The sequence below is a fragment of the Triticum aestivum genome, chromosome 1B (genome assembly GCF_018294505.1).
Source record: "Triticum aestivum cultivar Chinese Spring chromosome 1B, IWGSC CS RefSeq v2.1, whole genome shotgun sequence".
NCBI lineage: Eukaryota > Viridiplantae > Streptophyta > Magnoliopsida > Poales > Poaceae > Triticum > Triticum aestivum.
Genome location: NC_057795.1, coordinates 98587328 through 98607721, shown reverse-complemented (window position 1 = coordinate 98607721; position 20394 = coordinate 98587328). Strand labels below are relative to the sequence as shown.

The following is a 20394-nucleotide window of genomic DNA, read 5'->3' as shown; positions in this document are numbered from 1 at the left end:
CTTTGACAAGGGATGCCGATTGTTATGTTGAAGAGGCTAAAATCTTCCTCAGTAAGTGATGTGCATTATGCATCTGATAAAAAAAATAGGCTTTAGGGAGTTGATTGTGCCCATGAGAGGTGGTCCTGATATTAGGCTTGCTATAACATGTCATATTTAACACGTAATGTTCTTTACCAACCAAATGTTCACGTTTTAGATTATAAAGAATGATGACCTCAAAGACAAAGAGCTCCAAGAACTCGGTTCTGAAACTTTTGGTTAGTCTGAGTAATGAAATGTGACCCTACTGGAAGTTCTACCTCATTTCAGTTCTTCTCTTTTCCATTTAATTATCTATTTCATTCCAAGCTAACTGTCTTACATACCTATATCTTTCAATGCAAGACTACACGAGGACTATGGTCTATGGGATATCAAGCTCCTTCAAATAATCTGCACCAGTTCTTCTGGAGAATAATGTGTATGCATGGTCTACAATGGAGTTTACAAGTTCACTTACTCAAAGATTCATCCTAACATTTTCCATAAGGATTATGTATGTTATACAAACTCTCAGTAATCTCTACTACTAATGTCTTAGTTGGTAGTCTCGCCTCACTCCACCTCATCCCACCACTCCTATCTTTCACCCACCTTTGACATCATCACATCACAGCATTGGGCTGGCCCATTAACGTGTATGTGAACGCAATCCTCCCATCGCCTGCCCTCCTCGCGATAATCCAGACGTCCTCGCGCTGCCGTCCTCTTCTCCCTGATCTCCTCTACCAGCGTGCCTTCCTTGCGATCCTCCCGACATGTCCTCACGTCGCCATCCTCTTCTCCCCAAACTCCTCTACTAGGGGAACTCCTCTATGACCCAGGCGGAGCGAACATTGTACGCAGGTTTTTTTGGCTTTCACCGTTCGTTCTCTACCCCTCCTCCATGACTCCCTCACCATCGATTTTTTTCGACGTCTAAATGCAATCCCTCCGTGGGCAAGTATGATGTGAAGGAGAGAGGTTGCGATGGCGAAGGTGAGGTGGGCGTCATCCCATTTTAAAGGAGAGGGCTCCAGCAAGAAATGTCTCACTACGGTGAAAACCGAGCGGAAGGGGAGGGTCCGACAGGAAAACATAAGAGTGTGTCATGGGGTGGAGTTTTTATGTTGCTACACTAGATCGCGGGAACCTGCCGTCGACCTTGAGGTTGGTGTATGAGAGAGAAATAAGCTTCAATATCAATAATTTGTCTGATTCATTTATATACAGTATAGCCCGTAGCAACGCACGGGTGTTTTACTAGTCATCCCAGATCCTCACCGTTGAGCCGTCCCCGATTCTCCATAGGTATCCTTCCCGGATGAGGTCCCGCCCGGCCAGCAAGCTACGCCAAGCATATGAAATTCCATCCTTAAGGGTGGCGTCAAGGATGTTTCCATTAGGGTAGTAACGTGCCTGGAGAATCCTTGCACACAGAGTATCCGGGCTCTGTATCAGCCTCCAAACTTGCTTAGAAAGCATTGCAATATTGAAACTGTGCATGTCCCGGAAACCTAGACCCCCCTGAGCCTTGCTCAATGTTAGTTTCTTCCAACTGATCCAGTGTGTGGTGTTTTCCTTGTCCTGCTGGCTCCACCAATAATTTCCGATCAGAGAGCTTATTTCCTTGCAAAACGTTTTGGTGAGATCGAAACATGACATGGCAAAGGTGGGTATTGCTTGGGCCACCCTTTTACTAAGGTGTCTTTGCCTGATTTGGCGATAAGCTTCTCCTTCCATCCGTAGACCCGTCCCGCAATGCCACCCTTCACATAAGCAAAAGCTTTCCTTTTGGACTTTCCTACATGCACTGGAAGCCCTAGATATTTTTCGTTCCAGGACTCACTATGAATCTGCAAGGCTGATTTGACCGACTCCTTCTCCTCCTCCTTTGTGTTAGGGCTAAACATGATCACCGATTTTTCTAGATTTATACACTGTCCCGAACAGTTTTCATACAGGTCCAACACCTCTCTAAGCGCCGCTCCCTCCATCTGGTTTGCCTTCATCAGTAGCACAGAGTCGTCAGCAAACAAGAGGTGGGATATAGGAGGTGCACTCGGGCAGATTTTCACTCCCGAAATTCTTCCCGCCCGCTCAGCATCATGGAGGAGTGCAGACAGGCCCTCTACACAGATCACAAACAGATATGGGGACACTGGGTCCCCTTGGCTAAACCACGAGTAGGGCAAAACTGGTGTGACAACTCTCCATTAAGCTTAATCTGGTACTGGACAGTGGTAACACAATTCATTATCAGATTCACCCACCTTGCTTGGAACCCCAGTTTATGCAACATCGCTCGAAGGAACTCCCATTCCACTCTATCATAAGCTTTACTCATATCTGCTTTGACTACTGCCACTCCCTCCTTACCTTTCCTCTTGTTCATTAGGTAGTGTGAAATCTCATAAGCCACCAGAACATTATCAGTGATCAACCGCCCCGGTACAAAGGCGCTCTGATTCTTCGAGGTAAGCACTGGAAGGATCAATTTTAACCTGTTGGCAATCCCTTTTGATACCAGCTTGTAGACAACATTGCATAGGCTTATCGGTCGGAGGTCCTTGATCCTATTCGGGTTCTTAACTTTGGGAATGAGTACGACAATAGTATCATTCCAGCCCGGCGGCATTTCACCCCCATTCAAGACAGCCAGCACCTCCTCTACCACTCGATCGCCCATGAGGTGCCAGTGGCATTTAAAGACCACCGAGGGCATGCGGTCGGGCCCCGACGCTTTTAGGTCGCCAATATGATCTAGCGCTGCTTTAACCTCCTCTCTTGTGAATTCCATATCAAGCATGGCGTGCATCTGATCCGTGACTCTGGGTTCTACTTTCTCAATTAGCTCATTCACTCTATCGCCAGCACTTGATGTGAACAATTCCTGAAACAAAGAGCAAACGTAGTTATTAAGATCCTCTCCCTCCTTCACTACCGACCCGTCCTCCTTCTTCAACTCATTCACACGATTTGCCTTTCTCCTGGCAGACGCATAGGCCATGAAATAATGGGTGTTTTTATTGCCATCCCTGAGCCAATCCACATGTGATCATTGCTTAGCCTTTGTGTTTTTCTTATGCTTGAGATCCTCAACCGCACACTGCAACCGGGGCCTTCATACATCTCTCCAGGTCTTGCTTTGCCTTTTTTAGCCTTCCATCGAGCTCTCCCGCAACCTCCTTCGCCCATGTTTGCATTCTCCATGCCACCCCTTTAAGTGCTCCGCCCACATTGTCCTCTCCATCCCTCCAACATTCCTCCCAGGCTCCTTGTATCTCAGCGCTACAACCCTCCTCTTGTAACCACCAAGCCTCAAACCGGAATCCTCTATCACCTCCAGCCCTCCTAACTTTCTCTCCTTCTGTGTTGACAATTACTAGCATGTGATCCGAGTGGTGAGGGTCGTCATTAGTGACAGTGAATGCTGGGAACGCCTCACACCATTCAGCGGTATCCGTGGCCCGATCCAACTGCTCGCAAATGTAGTTCGATAGATCCTTGCTATGATTCCTCCAGGTGAATTTATCCCCCCTGAAACCAATGTCACACAGATCACAAGCCTCCAAGGCTTCTCTAAAATTGTTCATGAGTTGTTGTGGTCGATTCCATCCTCCAACCTTCTCATCACTTGATAGCATCTCATTAAAATCCCCGAGACATAGCCACGGTCATCCATTCTGATGTTGTTGTCCTAGTATTCTCAAAGTCCTCCATGTTTCCTTCTTACGCCCCGTTTCGGACTCCCCATACATACCCGTCAACCTCCACACCCTTCCACCATCCTCTGTTACGTCCACATCTATATGCCTCAGTCCATACGACCGCGGCGATACCTCCACTCCCCTACGCCAGAACAAAGCAATCCCACGACTCCTCCCTTCTGGGTTCCACGCAACCATGTGTGTCAAGCCCATCATCCACCTGAACCTCTCCATTTATTTTTCTGTTAGTTTCGTCTCCGCCAAGAAAAGTACGTCGGGCTCCTCCATTCTCCCCAGTTCAAGGAGACTACGAACTGCCGGGCCATTCCCGAGCCTCCGGCAGTTCCAGCCGATGATTTTCATTGCGCCCGGCGGGACTGCTCCTGCAGCCCGGCCAATGTGCTAGTGTTGTTTTACGATATCAGTGATGTTCATCCCTGCCTCCTCTTTCTGTATCTCTCCTCCCACTTCCGTTTTTCCCTTCTTTGCCTCGGACATATGATCATTGTGTTTCTCCTGACTCCTCTTCTGCCCCAAAACTGTCTCTCGCTATTGGTGATCCGTCGCACCCCCCTTTTCCTCCCTGCGGACTTTTTTGAATCTTTTAAGATCATAGCCCTTTTTGTGCACCTCCGTGCTCTAGACTTCCCTTCTTATTTATTGGCACTTGGTGGCTTCCTACTTTCTCCCGCTCCGGCATAACCACGACTTGGCGAGTGTCAGCCTTGGCTAGCGTGTTGTTCTTCTCCTCCTCTCCATCTACTTCCGTCCGAACCAACTCTCCCTTGCCCCCCACTTCTTCCGTTGCCACTGTTCCTTCCACGACACCCATATCAAGCTTTTTGGGAGCCCCTGATCTATGTTGCCCAGTGATTCTTTTCAGCGGACTTGTGACTTCCTCTCCCTTCTCTAAGCCATCTTCCTTCCCTCCTCTCCTTCCGCCCCCCTCTTTCCTCCATGACAGACTATCACTCCCACTCCCCGATCTACCACCCGACCGACTAAAGCCATAGCTTCACTGGTTATCTCCACTCCTGTTCTTCCCCTTCCAACCCCACTGGTCATCATTGCTGGCCCGCCTTCTTCCTACATCCGCCTTGAGCCAACTCCCAAACTGTGGTCTTTCCCCTTTCTTCAGCTTAATTGTGCAATCCTTCTCACCATGGCCAATCAAACCACAAGTATAGCAGAAGTCCGACATGAACTCATACTCGAACCGACACCATTGCCCCTCCTCTACTTCTTCTACCGTATTGTCAATGGCCATTTTCTTCTTCTGTTTTCTGTTTGAGTTGATCATCCTCCTCATCCTCCAGCGTGAACCCCCTCATGATGGGCTTCTCAATATTCATCCTCACCTTGACTCGCAGAAATTTTCCAATGGCTTTCCCATCCGCCCCTGCATCCGCCTCTACAAACTTGCCAATGGTATTCCCTATATCTTCTGTCGCTTCCTCATTCATCATGCCCAGAGGGAGACTGAAAATGCGCACCCAGATGGGTATATCATTAAACTCATAGTCCTCAATACGCTTGCCTGGATCATAATTCTCCACCACCATCAACTCCTTGTCGAACATCCACGGCCCATCTTCCAAAACCTTCCTCTTCCCTGACTCTTGCTTAAAGGTAAACATGAACACGTTGTCTCCTACCTCTGTGCAGTCGATCCCCTTTATTGGACACCAGATGCGCCCCAGGGATAGAGAAATCGCATCGGGATGTGCCGGTTTCTCGGACAATAGCTTGCCAATCGCCCGTGGATCTGTGCTCTCCCCCTTCTCCTTTGCCGACCTGCGGATCTTGACTACCTTCTTCTCCTCTTCCGAAAGCTTGAGCCTACTCATCAACTTCCCTACTCCTTCCATCGTCTTCCTCCGGACCACCCCAAACAGCCGTCTAGGGTTCACGGTGTATTACGACTGCGCCCTAGGAAACGCACAGAAGGTTTAGAGGTGGATGGATCGGGGACGAGGGCTCAAACCAGATCGCGTCAACTCAACCAGGATCTTGGGCGAGGCATGTTCACAGATGGGATCGGGAGCCAGGAGGCCCAAAAACCCTAATCGCCTCCGTGATCGTTGGAGCGATACGTGAACCGTCACCCTACGGGACGGACTCGCTATTGGTGGACTTCCCACACCTTATACTGGGAAGAGTATCCACATAGGAGTATATAACACCCTTTTGCTTCAAATTGTCGACATGTCGCACATGTGGTTACCCATCATTATTGACAACTGTTGAGCGATTATTACCTGTTTTTTTACTAGTTTTGAATTAGTTGTTTCTGTTAGTTTTTCAAAAACATCAATATTTATTTACTTAAAAAATAAACACTTCAAAATATTTGAGAACATATTTTGAAAACAAAGTAGATTTTTTTTAAATCAGATGTGTTTTGAAATGTATGTGAGCATTTTTGGAAATAAGCTCACATCTTACATAAAATTTGTGGACATTTACTTTGGAAGTACGAAATTTTGTTTGAAATATTTCCAGAATTTTTTAAAAGGAAATCAATTTCTGAAATTGTAACACCACAATTTTTAAAATTCCATTTTTTGAACATTTATTGTAATTATGCTTAACATGGTCATTTTTTTAATATTTGGAACTTTCTAAAATTTAGCTTTCAAGTAAATTCATAAATTTTTCAAACATTTAAATAAATGAAAACTAAAACAGGGGAACAAGACAATGAAGAATAAAAATAAAAAATGAAAGAAATCTGGTAAATAAAACAATAAAAAAGGAAAAAAATTGGACCGGAACCTTCTAAAAGGTTCGCAAAACCGGATTCCTTCTGTAAGTCTAATTGGGTCATTTTTTAACTATATGTGAAGTAAGGACTTTCAATAATTTCTTATAAACATAATTCCTCCACACACACAACAACAACAACAACAACAACAACAATGAAAATGAGGCTGGAGAAGGAAATAGACCATGAGCACACTGAGGAAGTGAACGAAACAACCACAAGCAGGGACTTCACCAAGAATTGGAAAAGCGAACATTGTCCAAAAAAAAGTTGGTAATGAGTTCGTTGCCTTTTCTTGAAATTAACATGAAAATAATTTCATCTAATTTTTTTAAATAAAATAAAGTTAAATAATACCACTGCAAATGATCTTGCACTTGTAGAAACTCAAAGAACAACATGAAAGATGTAATGACAATAATGAATGTGGGCCACCATATGAGAATGTGTGTGTGGGGGGGGGGCAAAGAAGTGTTGAGTGCTTGCACGAGACGAACAGATGGGTGCCAAGTGCCACCGAGGGCCGTCAGGTCTGGAGTTTGATGGCGTGTTCGGTGCGCTTCCCTGGCCAAATTCTTTCAACAGTAATGGCTTCACTGATAAGCTACTTTGTAAGTCTGACAACCAGCATATCACCTATGGAGCCGTGTCGGGTTAGGGTGAGGAGGAGATCCATTATTTTTTCCTGGTGTTTGATGCGGTGGTGCTGGAGGCAAGTAACGAGCGTTGGAGATAAGTTCAAGGGCGTTGTCCGTCTTGATTGTAGTTTTCTTTCTTGACGGTCCTTTTTCTGAAAGAAAGTTCAAGCTTTATTCATTAGAAATAATCATTACATCGTTTATGAGGATTGGTACAATTGCATTATGTGGTTCCTCAAACCAATCAGAAATGAATGAAAATCTAGCCAACTTGGCAAGTTCATGAACAACTTTATTTGCTTCTCTATTACAATGCTCGAATCTAGAAATAGGAAAATCGCAAGCTAAGTGAAAACATTCATCAAAAATTGCAGTTGCTGCCCCCGACGATCGTCCTCCTTCGTTCAGTGTCTCGATCACCTCCATATTATCCGAGTTAATAATTATGCGATTACAACCCGTCCTTTGCGCAAGCGATAGGCCAAATTTTAACGCCAAAGCTTCAGCCATCAACACATCTGCACACCAGTCAATCTTACCATTTCCCCCACCGATGAACCTACATTTGTCATCTCTTAAGACAGCCCCGATCGTACCGCTGAGAAGGTCGTGATCAAAAGAAGCATCAACGTTAAGTTTAACAAATCCCGTCGGGGGATTAGACCATCCTCCTCTTTTAATGGAAGCCTTCGGCGAGGAGGCATTAACAAAATTGGCAGCGAGAGCGCGTATCCCCATGGATATCTGTTGTGCATTCTGAGTAGTCTCATTGTGTACCAATTTGCGCCTTTCCCACCACAAGTACCAGGCTGATATGGCAATCATGTCACGCCCATACGAGTGCCCATAATACATAGTTCCTGATCTGGTAATGAAAGTAAATATTCCAAGATTGCCTCACCCGCATAGTCTATTTTACAAGCTCTGTCGATAATATCGTCCATCCCTAGTCTTCTCCAGACTTCTTTTGCTCTGTCACATAGAAACAACAAATGTTTTGTCTCTTCTGGCCCAGATGAGCATGCAGGACACTTAGGCGAGACTTTCACATGTCTATTAGCTAAGTTAACACGACACGAAATAGTGCCGTGAAGTGTACGCCAAATAAATATTTTAACCTTTGCTGGACAAGCAAGTTTCCAAATCCTCGCCCAAATAGGATTGACCGTGGTACGTCCCATCCCATTGGTATGTCGTAACTTGTTCCCATATTGGTGGTCCCATTCCACAAAATAAGCAGACCGAACCGAAAAAATCCCATTTTTTGTGAAATTCCAAGCTATGAAATCTGGCATATCATGTTGCGATATCGGGATCGTAAGCACTCGCTGAACATCAATAGGCCATAGAGTCTGTCTGAGAAGATCTTCATCCCAACTATTTAGGATTGGATCAATCAAATCTGCTACCTTCCGTAACAACTGGCCTCCCTTAGGGGTAACAACTTTACGGTTTGCACAATTTGGAATCCATGCGTCCTCCCAAATGTCAATATTCTGCCTGTTTCCCACTCGCCAAATATGACCACGCTTCAGGGAGCTCACACCCGCCATAATACTTTGCCAGGTGAAGGAAGATCCCTTCTTCAGGTCAGTGTTCAACAAGTCACCGTCAGGATAGTATTTGACTCTCAAAATAGTAGCACATAGAGAATCCGGATTCTCGAGAAGACGCCAAGCCTGTTTAGCAAGCATAGCCAAATTGAAACAATGGATATCCCGAAAACCCATTCCTCCTTGGTTCTTGGGTACACACATTTTCCACCAAGCCATCCAATGCATCCTCCTTTGGTTGTCCTCATCTCCCCACCAGAAATGCGCCATCGCGTCAATAATTCCTTTGCAATTTTTTTAGGAATTTTAAAGACCGACATTGCATAGGTGGGAATAGCTTGAACAACCGCTTTAAGTAAGATCTCCTTTCCTCCAGCCGACAGAAGTTTTTCCTTCCAGCCACTAATTCTCTGAACAATACGATCAATTAAGTATTGGAAACAATCGGTTTTATCTAAACCCACATTGGCCGGCAGTCCTAAATATTTGTCATTCAAGGCCTCAGTCATTATATTGAGAATTGTACACATTTGTTCCCTAGTGTCCACTCCCGTATTAGGGCTAAAAAAGATGCTGGATTTGTCGACACTGACCATCTGCCCTGAAGCTGCGCAATACGAATCTAGAACTGATTTTAATGTTTCCGCACTTTGCAAATTTGCTTTCATAAGGATTAAAGAGTCATCAGCAAAAAGAAGGTTCGTGACAGATGGGGCATCTCTGCAAACCTTTACTCCTGAAATATTCCCATTTTCTTCTGCATGCGTTAGTAAAGCTATGAGATCCTCCGTGCATAAGAGGAACAGGTAAGGAGACAGCGGGTCTCCTTGCCTCAGACCCCTAGTAGGTTTAAAACTTTCACTCTCCTCCGCATTAAACCGAATACGATATTCAACAGTAGAAACACACTCCATAATAAAATTTACCCACACCTCACGAAATCCAAGTTTGAGCATAATCTCCTTGAGAAAAGGCCATTCAACCCGGTCATAAGCTTTATGCATATCCAATTTTATCGCACATAATCCTTCTTTGCCTGCTCTCTTTTTCTTGATGGTGTGGAAGCATTCGTATGCCACCAATACGTTGTCCGTAATAAGTCTTCCAGGAACGAATGCGCTTTGAGTTGGGCTAATAATATCTGGTAGGAACACCTTTAGGCGAGAGGCAATCATTTTTGCAATAATTTTATACACCACATTGCACAGACTAATTGGTCTAAACTGGGTTACCTTCTCCGGAGAATTGACTTTTAGTATCATCACAATCGCATTATCATTCCAGCCAGATGGGATAGTGCAAGTGTTTACTGCTTTCAAAACCTCCTCGATCAGATCATCTCCTAACATTGGCCCAAACCTTTTATAGAAAATAGCATGGAGCCCATCAGGCCCTGGGGCTTTAAAATCCCCAATGTCGAACAAGGCTTTACGAACATCATCAGCCGTATACGGAGAAAGGAGGGCATTGTTCATCTCAGTAGATACTCTCCTCTTTACTAGTGATAACACATCCTGATTAGGTTGCTCGATCTCTAAGGTAAAAAGCTTTTTAAAATATTCTGTGATATGATCCTTCAATTCCGTATCTTGTCGCCAGACCCCAGTATCATCGAGAAGTTTTTTGATATTATTTCTCTTTTTCCTAGCAGTAGCTCCATTATGGAAGAAGGAAGTATTTCGGTCTCCGTGCATCAACCAATTTGCTCTACCTCTTTGTAACCAAAAAATCTCTTCCTGATCCAACAGATTCTCAATGAGAACTACAATTTCTTTCTGCCTAGAAAGGGAATCTATATTCATAGGGCCACGTTTCAATTTCTCTAACTCTTTTTTTAATTTATTAATTCTCCGTTTCGGTTCCTTCAAGATCTCACGATCCCAGGAATGTAGATCGGCGTGTACTGCTCGGGTCTTGTCTGCAAGCGTCGGGCCAATACCAGCCAGCTTTGCCTTCTCCCATGATGTCTTGACAATTTCACTAACAGTTTCTTCTTTAAGCCATCTGGCTTCAAATTTTTCAATACCCCTATTCAGCGGCCTAAACATATTATCGTCAAAATAATCCATATCCAAAACTAACGGCCGGTGGTCAGAATGTACATGGTTTTCATTAATCACAGCCGCCCGAGGAAATTTATGCGCCCATTGTACATTACATATTGCACGGTCAAGACGTTCCCTAATCTCACCTCTCCTCCATGTAAAGGGGTCGCCTATGAACCCCATATCATCCAAGCCACATTCTGCTAGACAATCATGAAAATCCTTCATCATTCCATTTGGTCTCACATTGCCCCCCTCTTTCTCCGAGGAATATAAAATCTCATTAAAATCTCCTAGAACCACCCATGGATGATTACCCTTATGATGCAAATTACGAATATCCTCCCAAGATAAATTGCGATCGCTCCAGTTCGGATGACCATAAAAACCCGTGAAACGCCACTGTACGACTTCCTCATTCATAAAAAAAATATCAATAAAATTAGCCGAGATATAGTTCAACTCAACTTTATTCACTTTATGATAAAACAAGACAAGGCCCCCGGCCCGACCATCACTCTCCACCACAAACATGGAATCAAAACTAAGGACCCGACGTAGCTCATCGGCTTTACAATTATTCAAGTGGGATTCTGAAAGAAAAATTAAGTCTGCCCGAACCCGCTCTTGAAGGTCCAAGAGCTCTCGAACTGCCGTGGTAGATAGCATCCCACGGCAGTTCCAACCAAGGATTTTCATTTGGCCCGGCGGACCTCCTCACCGGAGGCCGCCAATGCGCCATCGTCTCCAACTGACTCCCTTCTCTCCTGCACGTACTCTTCTTCCTTCTCATCCGTCTCCTTCGCTACGTGGCTAACAACACCATCCACATCTTTTACTGTCTCTACTCTACCCGCACAAACTCTCTTGCTTGAGACATTTACATCATCATACAGTAAGCGCTCAAGACTATCCATGCTATTTTTCTCAAAAGAAAACACTAGATTGCTACCCGTCGGACGCGCATCGGAAAGAGGTCTTCTCTTTTTGCCTATCATTTTCTCACGGTCTTCCTGAAAGAACATGCGGTGCCCCCATGTTTGGTTTTGGTAATTGATGACAATCTCTATGGACTAATGGTTGCCTTGAGTTATATCTGAAGGTTTTGTCCATAGGCTTTTCTTGAAGTCCATGTGTTGGTCTCAAGGAGTTTATGAGTTGACCAAGGTGTTATTAAGGAATTATCCAAAGATTGGTCATGTGAGTATTGAGCTTATTGCAAGCATGTCTTGAAGAATAAGATTGTGTGATCATTCATGTCCACCTTCAAGACATCATCCAAATGAAGAGAGTTGGAAAGATTCAACACGCAAAGTGCACAAGATGTACCGAGGGATCAAGTGATCCCATGGTATGGTAAGCATTGTCCATTACGCTTTGTGTGCTAACCCATGGTCTTCATGAGAGTTCTTTGTGGGGTTAGGTTACGGTGTGCAAGTTCAAGTGATGTATCACGAAGAGATCAAGTGCTTGAATCTTGCCGTCCATTGTGGTGACAATGGACTTGTGAAGATGAGCGGAAGAGTGGCTCACCCATAGTGGAGTATGGGGGAGCAATCAACTAGTCTTCATCGAGCCAACGCAATCAAGAAAGGTGGTCCATCTTGAGGAGGAGTAGATCGTCATCATCTAGCTCAAGTGGATTTTGTGCAAGGCAAAGGTTTGCCCTTGATAGGTTTTCTATTTTACCGGTCTCATGGTAGTTGTGGGAGACCGAGTTATAGGATCGATTGCCGTACTATCAAGGGGGGCTCTCGATGAGTTGCTTGATCGTATCGTTCGTAGAGAGCTCAAACCATTGCATCCTTGCATCATCTTTATTGGTTCTTGTTTGGTTCTTCTCCTTGTGAGATTTGGAGCTTTTGGTCATTTTCATGACAAGCTCGAGTTCATCGAAAACGGAGTTCACATGCATCTTCTATGTTGTTTTCGATGTTGGAGGTTCTGCCGGTTCTTCTCTGTTGGAGGTTTCTCTCCTCTCTTGTTAGGCATACCTCCCCTGCCTCTTCTTCTATAACCAGTCTCTGTTTTGATGCTACTCGTTGTCTTGTATCCAACAAGCTTGAGTTTGCTCAATTCGGAGCTCATTTGCAGAAGTTATGGCAGTTCTGGTTTTATTGTTACCCTCTGTTGTCTTCTCTGCAAAATGAAGGACTCCTAGTGTTGCTGATCTGGGGCATGCGGTAGTACTGCTCTCCGGAGCGGTAGTACCACAGGCCCTTGCGGTAGTACCGCTCTGTTGGAGCGGTAGTACCGTGGCCTCCGGCCAGGCGCAGCTGCTCGAGCGGTAGTAGGGGCGGATGTAATTTTTTACATCCGCGCCCTACGCGGTAGTACCGCGCCGCGGGCGCGGTAGTACCGTGGGCTCTGGCCAGGCTTAGCAGCATGAGCGGAAGTAGGGGCGGATGTAATTTTTTTACATCCGGGCCCTACGGGGTAGTACCGCTCTTCGTGTGCGGTAGTACTGTGCCGGAGTTTTTGCGCAGGTCCTCCCTCAGCGGAAGTAGGTACGGAAGTAATTTTTTACTTCCGTGCTTTCTCTGCGCCTAGTGTTGCCTGCCTTACGGTAGTACCGTAGGGGCGCGCGGTAGTACCGCTCCGGCGGTTCTACCGCTCGTTGCCCTGTGCAACAGGCCTTCATCTGGCCAGAGCTGCACTCGCGGTAGTACCGCAACCTGCAGCGGTAGTACCGCAACCTGCAGCGGTAGTACCGCAGCTCCCTGAGGTAGTACTGCGTCGTGCGGGCTGAGTGAGGGGATAACGGTTGGATTTTCTCCCCACCTATAAAAGGGGGGGTCTTCTTCCCCATTGAGACGTATCCTTTTGAGCTCGTGTTCCTCCCCCATTGTTGACCTTCTTCGAGCTTGCTAACTCTCAATCCCTCCAATGATTCTTGCTAGTTCTTGAGGGAAAAGAGAGAGGAGATCTAGATCCACGTTTCCACCAATCTCTTTCTCCTCTAAGTGAGGGGAACCCCTTGGATCTAGATCTTGGAGTTCTTTGTGTTCTTCTTTCGTTCTTCCTCTCATTTTCCTCCCTAGCATTAGTTGCTTTGGTGGGATTTGGGAGAGAAGGACTTGGGCACTCCGTGTGCCCTTGCCATTGCATTTGGTGCATCGGTTTGAGTTCTCCACGTGATACGTGGAAGTTACAAGTTGAGAAGCTTATTACTCTTGGGTGCTTGGTGCCCTTGAGCTTGTTCCTATTGGGTGCTTGGGCGCCCTAGACGGTTGGTGGTGTTCGGAGCTCAATTATTGTGGTGTAAAGCTCCGGGAAAGCGTCGGGGTCTCCAATTAGGTTGTGGAGATCGCCCCGAGCAATTTGACGGGTACCGGTGACCGCCCCCAAGGGTTGCCAAAGTGTACGGGTTCGGTGACCGCCCCCAAGGGTCGCCATTTGTACGGGTTCGGTGACCGCCCTCAAGGGTCCCTTAGTGGAATCACGACATCTTGCATTGCGCGAGGGCGTGAGGAGATTACGGTGGCCCTAGTGGCTTCTTGGGGAGCATTGTGCCTCCACACCGCTCCAAATGGAGATTAGCATCCGCAAGGGTGTGAACTTCAAGATACATCGTCGTCTCCGCGTGCCTCGGTTATCTCTTACCCGAGCCCCTTTACTTATGCACTTTACTTTGTGATAGCCATATTGTTCTTTGTCATATATCTTGCTATCACATAGTTGCTTATCTTGCTTAGCATAAGTTGTTGGTGCACATAGGTGAGCCTAGTTGTTGTAGGTTTTGTGCTTGACAAATTAACCGCTTGATTTATTCCGCATTTGTTCAAGCCTCTACCGTAATTGTTTTAAAACGCCTATTCACCCCCCCCCCCTCTAGGCGACATCCACGATCTTTCACTTCCACCGAACGATCAACACCTCCTTCCTTTCTAGCCTTTTTCCCTTTCACCTTCTTGTGTCCCTGCGTAGCAGATTTAGTGGCATTGAAAATAAAAGATGAGCCAGGCTCCCCAAAATCTCCCTTGGCATTTACTGCAGTGAATTTAGCAGCCACAACACTGGTTAGTGCCTCAAGCATTCCCGGCTGGAATAGGAGATGGCCCTGCTCTGTGGTTTGGTTGGGCGCCACCATCGCCATAGTACACAGGGCCCCCTGACCCGCCAGGATAGTCTGGTCCGGAGCAGCAGTGGGCTGCATGTGTTGCTGGAGATGCTCCCCATCCTGGCGCATGTCCTGCAAGGGCACTTGGCCCCGTACTTCATGGCTCCGTCCGGCAAGCGCAGCCGGCGCGCTCGCCTGGTCCGACGCCCCAGCCGGAGTAGGCAATACGACCCTCTTAGCCCGACCCTCCTGGTCGGTGGTCGTCTTGACGGAAAAAACGACTCCCTTATCGGAGACTGTGAGACCACTCACGGCAGTGGCCACCTTGACGACGTCCGTGGCCTTGGCGATGTTGTTGTTGACGATGCTTGTAGTCGAGTTGTTGCCACCGCGAACGTAGTTCCCGAAGAGGAGACCCCTCCTGTTAGCACCTTGGCTCTTCCAGTAGGGCTCAACACTAAGGTTTCTTGGAAAACAAACTACTCTCTCCTCTCTTGGATTTTTACAAAACCTCTCTGATGTATGACCCACTATCCCACAACACTCACAGTACAAAGGTAGTTTCTCATACTTTACATCATATTTGAAGATCTTTGAACTACCTAAAGGGGTAATCTCTACAGAGCATTTCAGAGGCTCATGCAATAATATCTTCACACGCACACGCAGGTATTTCTCAACAATTACATGGTTCCGGTGTGATACCTCCAGCACCTCTCCCAGTTGATCCTCGAGGGACCTCCCTACACTCTTCGTCTTAAACTCGTACAGGTCGTCAAGGTCGACCTCCGCCGGGTCGCCCTTGCCGTCGAACTCGGCAAAAATGAGGCCGTCCCGCTTGAAGTGCCATGGCTGCGCCTTAAGCACAAACCGACGGTCACTCTCAGTGGAAAATTTGAGGATGAATCTCCCGTCTTCGCTGGCCACCTCCTGGATGGTGACCACACCCTGGTTCTTCCAAGCCGTGCTCCGGAGGTCGTCGAGTATGACCCTCGGGTTGACCTGGAAAGGGGACAGGAGGCGCCCCACCACCAGCAGCCCGCTGACGGCCTTGCGAGCAGCCTCCATGTCAATGACAAGAGGCCGGCGAAGAGAGGAACCAGCTTGGACAATGGCCGGCGAAGAGCCCCCTCCCTCCATGGCGTCCATTGGAACCCACTCCACTCACATGTTTCTTCCCCACCGCCCTACTCACATTCTCTCCCTGACCCGCCATGGAACACTTCACTAGGCTGCCACAAGGAATGGAAGGAGCAGAAAACAAGCGATTCTGCAATGGTGAGGAACCTGAAGAGAAACAACCTCTCCCGTGCCCACAAATATAGCAAGCCAGGGTCCCCTTCCATACAACCTCGAAAATAAATTTGATGCAATTAACCATGATTAAAATGCCATAAAAGGGCAGTTTCCTAATAACTACAACACAAACAACTCTCTCTTCCCCAGATGATCCACGAATGGAAGGATCTGGGAACAAGATCGGCTCCTCCTTCAAATCCCGCTGACCTCTCGTACTGACAACCGGAAGGAAAGGATAACCTGCTAAATCTATAGAACAATCCTCTGCCACCCGGGCGTAATTGATAATCTTAATAAAAAAGGAAATTGAAACACCATAAATACGCCGTTTCCAAGTAATAGCAGCGTAATTTTCTCTATTGCCTTCACAGTAATTAAAATCCAGTGTTTCCAAAGGTAAAATCGCTGACATAGTCGCTCCCCACTGATTCCTCTCTCTACCATTCAATCCAGAAGAAGGGTTTACCAATTGATTAGGGAACAAATACACATCCTGCGCTATCCCCATATTTTCCCCCAGAACACAATCCGCTAAATCCGCGGATGTCATGGCGCAATTGGTCCCGATCGGATCTTCCCCATATGGAACGGAGGGGATCTCACCTGCCAAATTACGGATCAAATCCATCGCTCTTTCTCTTGAATGCTGCAGGCACCGCTCCCGATTCTTCGCCCGCCTGAAAATACGCCTTGATCTCGTCCGAAACTCCTTCCATTCCTGCCCGCTGAAGAGACCCCCGACGAGGCCAGCTCCAGGAAGGGGTCCCCCTTTTTCCGGCGGGACCGCCGGCGCCGAGGCCGCCATTCGCTCACTCACTCTGGATCTCCGTCGCCGCCAGATCGCCTGGGCGATCGCGGGAGCCCCCGAGTTTTTTTTTTGCAAAGTTGACTTAGGGATGTGTCTCCCGCGTGTTATACCATAAGTTGTTTTTCTTGACGGTCCTTTGTGCAAAGGCTAGCTTTTAGATGTCTTTTTACTAGTCTTGTCAGGTCGATGTCTTTGTGTGGTTTATACTTTGATCATTTTATATTAATTTGACATGTACTACCATAAAAAATATGAAAAGGAACGCTTTTTTTTGGAAGTAGCAGAGAGTAGAGAAATACTACAAGCTTTTTTCTAGAAATACTACATTTTTTTTAAGAAATACTACAAAAGCTGGACCTCGAGGACTGAACAACAATGACTGCAATTGCACGTTGGGCCTTTAGCCCATGGGTGCCATCATTCCTCCATCGCAGGCCTCGGTATATAACCCTACCAGTCCGCCCGCCCCTAGGGTTTCCTTCCACCAAGAGAGCAAAAGGGGATCGGGAGTCAGTTATGCGCCGCCGCCTGCCGTGCGCCGATCTCCACCATCTCGCCGTCGCCGTCGCCGTCGCCGTCGGATGCCTCGAATGAGGATCCCCCGGTGCTTGAGCAGAGGCGACCAAATAAGCAGCTCCCCCTTTGGGAGCTGCAGCCCCCAATCCAAGCAGCAGCAGCAGCAGCAGCAGCTCCTTTCCGAGCAGCGACCGGCAATCGAAGCAATCAAGCGGCTCCACTCCGAGCCGCAGACGGCAATCCTTTCCGGATTACAATCAGAAACAGGCCCTCTTTCGAATTCAGTCTCCGGGTTTCCATTGGTGGCGGCAACCTAGCAGCTATATATAAATCTGGCCTGGCGGTAACCACGGTACCCGCCAATTTTAAGAGGAGACGAGCAACTCTCTCTTCCCAGCGACCGGCTACCAGATCGGCCTCGGCACATCCTCCCTCGACATGACGGTGAGTCCGTCCTCCTGTTCCTTTCCCCTTGTCGTAGATCCTCTTACAACTTCACCGCAGAAAAAAAAATCAAGAACAACAAAAAGTAGGAACCATAATCAGAATTCATGGTCAAAATTTAACTTTTCTGTTTGCGAAATGTCAAAATTGCGTCAGTCTCTTGGAAAGTATGAAATTTTCCAACACTGTGGGTAATTACATCCTTTTGTGGGTAATTACAAAGGACTGTACTATCAAAATTGTGTGTTTCTGTGGGAAAGTAATCAAAATTGTGTCTTTCTGTGGGAAAGTATATATTTTAATTTTTGTCTGTGGAAAATATTAAAATTGCACCTGTCTCGGTAAGTAATCGACTCTGATTTGTTTCCAAATAAAATGTAGGACAATGAAGTTGATAGGCTCAGCAAGTTGCCCGATGACGTTTTGCTCAACATTGTCGAGCGACTTGATATCACTGACGTTGCACGAACCACCATCCTCTCGAGACGTTGGAAGCAGATCCCTGCTATGCTCTCAAAAATTATCATAACAGTCGGTTCTTTTGAGCCCAAGGACGGAAGGAGAAAATTAACCTCACATGATATAGTTCGGGCCAACACCACCGTTCGGGAAGCAACCAGGAGCATACTAGAATGCAGGACCGGAAGTCTACACACCATTCACCTAATGTCCATGCAATTCTATCTGGGAGATGACTCCATCTTCATTGGCCAGACTGTTGCCAACACCATAGCAACACAAAAAGTTGCTTCGGTTGAGTTCGTAATCTTAACCGAAGTGCGTACCAATTGTTACGTTGATGACCTGCTCAATTATGGGAAGCGGTTCATGGTATTCTTTGATTCATGTCCAAACGCATTTGGTGGTCTTGCACGCCTCTGGCTAGAGAATTTGAGGTTAGGCGAATCAGACTTCCCCAAAATTTTCAGTATATGCAAGCAACTAGAGTTCTTGCGCCTCTGGCGGTGTGACACGGGGGATCTGTCTTTGCTGGAAGTGGAACACCTGCAACTCCGTGAACTAGTGATTTCGGATAGCAGTCTTGAGAGGGTTGATCTCAAGTGGGTACCAAAGCTCACAGTACTGAAATTTAATGGGTTTTTATCTCGAGATGACCCTTTCTGTTTGGGCTATGTCCCACAGCTCCAGACTGTGAGCATCACTAATGTTGGTCTTTCTTGGCACAAGATGCTCAAGCTAAGTGAGTTGCTTGGTAAAACAGCCATAAGCAACCTGCATTTGAACTTCAGATGTGAAAAGGTTAGTGAAGGTCTGCAACTAATGTTATCAGAATGATGTGTGTCATGGAGATGTTGTAGTCATTGTTTTTGGCTAACATAATTCTGCATTATCCCCCTCTTTTGCAGATTTGGGTCAAACCAGAAGGCCGAAAGCATTTGTTACCGGTGTTCCGCAAACTAAGTTTTGTGAATTTGTTCAACATTTCCGAAGAATGCAATCTGAATTGGACGATGTTCATACTCCAAGGCGCACCCACCCTTAAGGAACTATGCATTACGGTAAATAAACTCTTGTACCGGTTCTTCATCTCTCATCTTTTTATTCCAGCACATGTTGAATATATAAATCGAATTCTCTTTTTCGAAGTTCAAACTTTCCATGACCAGTTAGGAGTTTTTGACCTGATTGAATGCAGGTGCGGGATCATTTATGTGAAATGACAAAGGGGAAGCGGAGGTACTTGCATGAGTTTAGCGAGGAGAAGGACAAAGGACTGGAGTGGGAACCATCTGCCCTAGATTTCAATCACCACAGCCTGGCTGAGCTCTGTATCTATGGGTTTCGGGCAGAAGACAAATTTGTGAGGTATGCCAGAAACATCATGGAGGCAGCGGTGAACCTGGTGGCTGTAAACCTGTATAAGAATCCAGGGTGTGAGAAATGCAAGCGCAGGCTTCCAAGTGGGTGGACGTTGACGGAGATGCTGTTGATTAGAGACAAAATCAGCAAGGGTATGTCGTCAAATGTTGGGGTTTGCTTCCCGAGTTGACAGGCAACAATTAGTATGGATTGGAGGGAGTATCATCTCAAAATACACAGGTTCATTGTTGACGGTTAATCAGTGCATACAGCAGTAGCTTTGCAGCGTGAGTGCGTTGTTTTGTCTAAGAAAAAAACTTGCTGTCAGCGACAATTAATATGAATCGGAGGGAGTACTAAGTTGTACAATAATAAGACTAGCCTTAACAGTAGTGTCAAGTATATTTGTTTTCATTCTTCATTCCTTGTTGGGTTAGCTGCTTCATAGTATAAGCTTAAAGTGTTATGGTATCAAAACTGAAACAGGATCCACGAAAAGACAAGTGAGAGCTTGTATTGGTTGACCTGACATATAAGCTTAATAATGAGTTGCAAAAATACACATATATAAGCTTAATGTGTTACAAAAAAATTGACCAAGTTGAGCCTCTACAGTAGTGAAATTGGTATAAGCACAAGTTGAATACAAGCTTTTATCACAAATCTACATTTCTCTACCTCCCAGGATTTAAAAAACGTATAGAGAAGATTTATC

At 46.2% G+C, this 20394-nt stretch overlaps 1 protein-coding gene across 1 annotated transcript; it reads left to right on the top strand.

Moving 5' to 3' along the window:
- Positions 1-17365: 17365 nt before the first annotated feature.
- On the top strand, positions 17366-20100 carry LOC123110072 (F-box/FBD/LRR-repeat protein At3g52680). Its single transcript, XM_044530506.1, has 4 exons — positions 17366-17858; positions 18240-19118; positions 19226-19378; positions 19516-20100. Exons 1-4 carry the CDS (start codon positions 17853-17855, stop codon positions 19867-19869), a joined length of 1392 nt encoding a protein of 463 aa, XP_044386441.1. The 5' UTR covers positions 17366-17852; the 3' UTR covers positions 19870-20100.
- Positions 20101-20394: the final 294 nt, after the last annotated feature.

Bases quoted from the DNA above. Each gene is read 5' to 3' on its own strand.
- LOC123110072 (XM_044530506.1), top strand. The intron at 19,119-19,225 runs GTTAGTGAAGGT...CCTCTTTTGCAG, and splicing joins TGAACTTCAGATGTGAAAAG to ATTTGGGTCAAACCAGAAGG. The intron at 19,379-19,515 runs GTAAATAAACTC...GATTGAATGCAG, and splicing joins TTAAGGAACTATGCATTACG to GTGCGGGATCATTTATGTGA.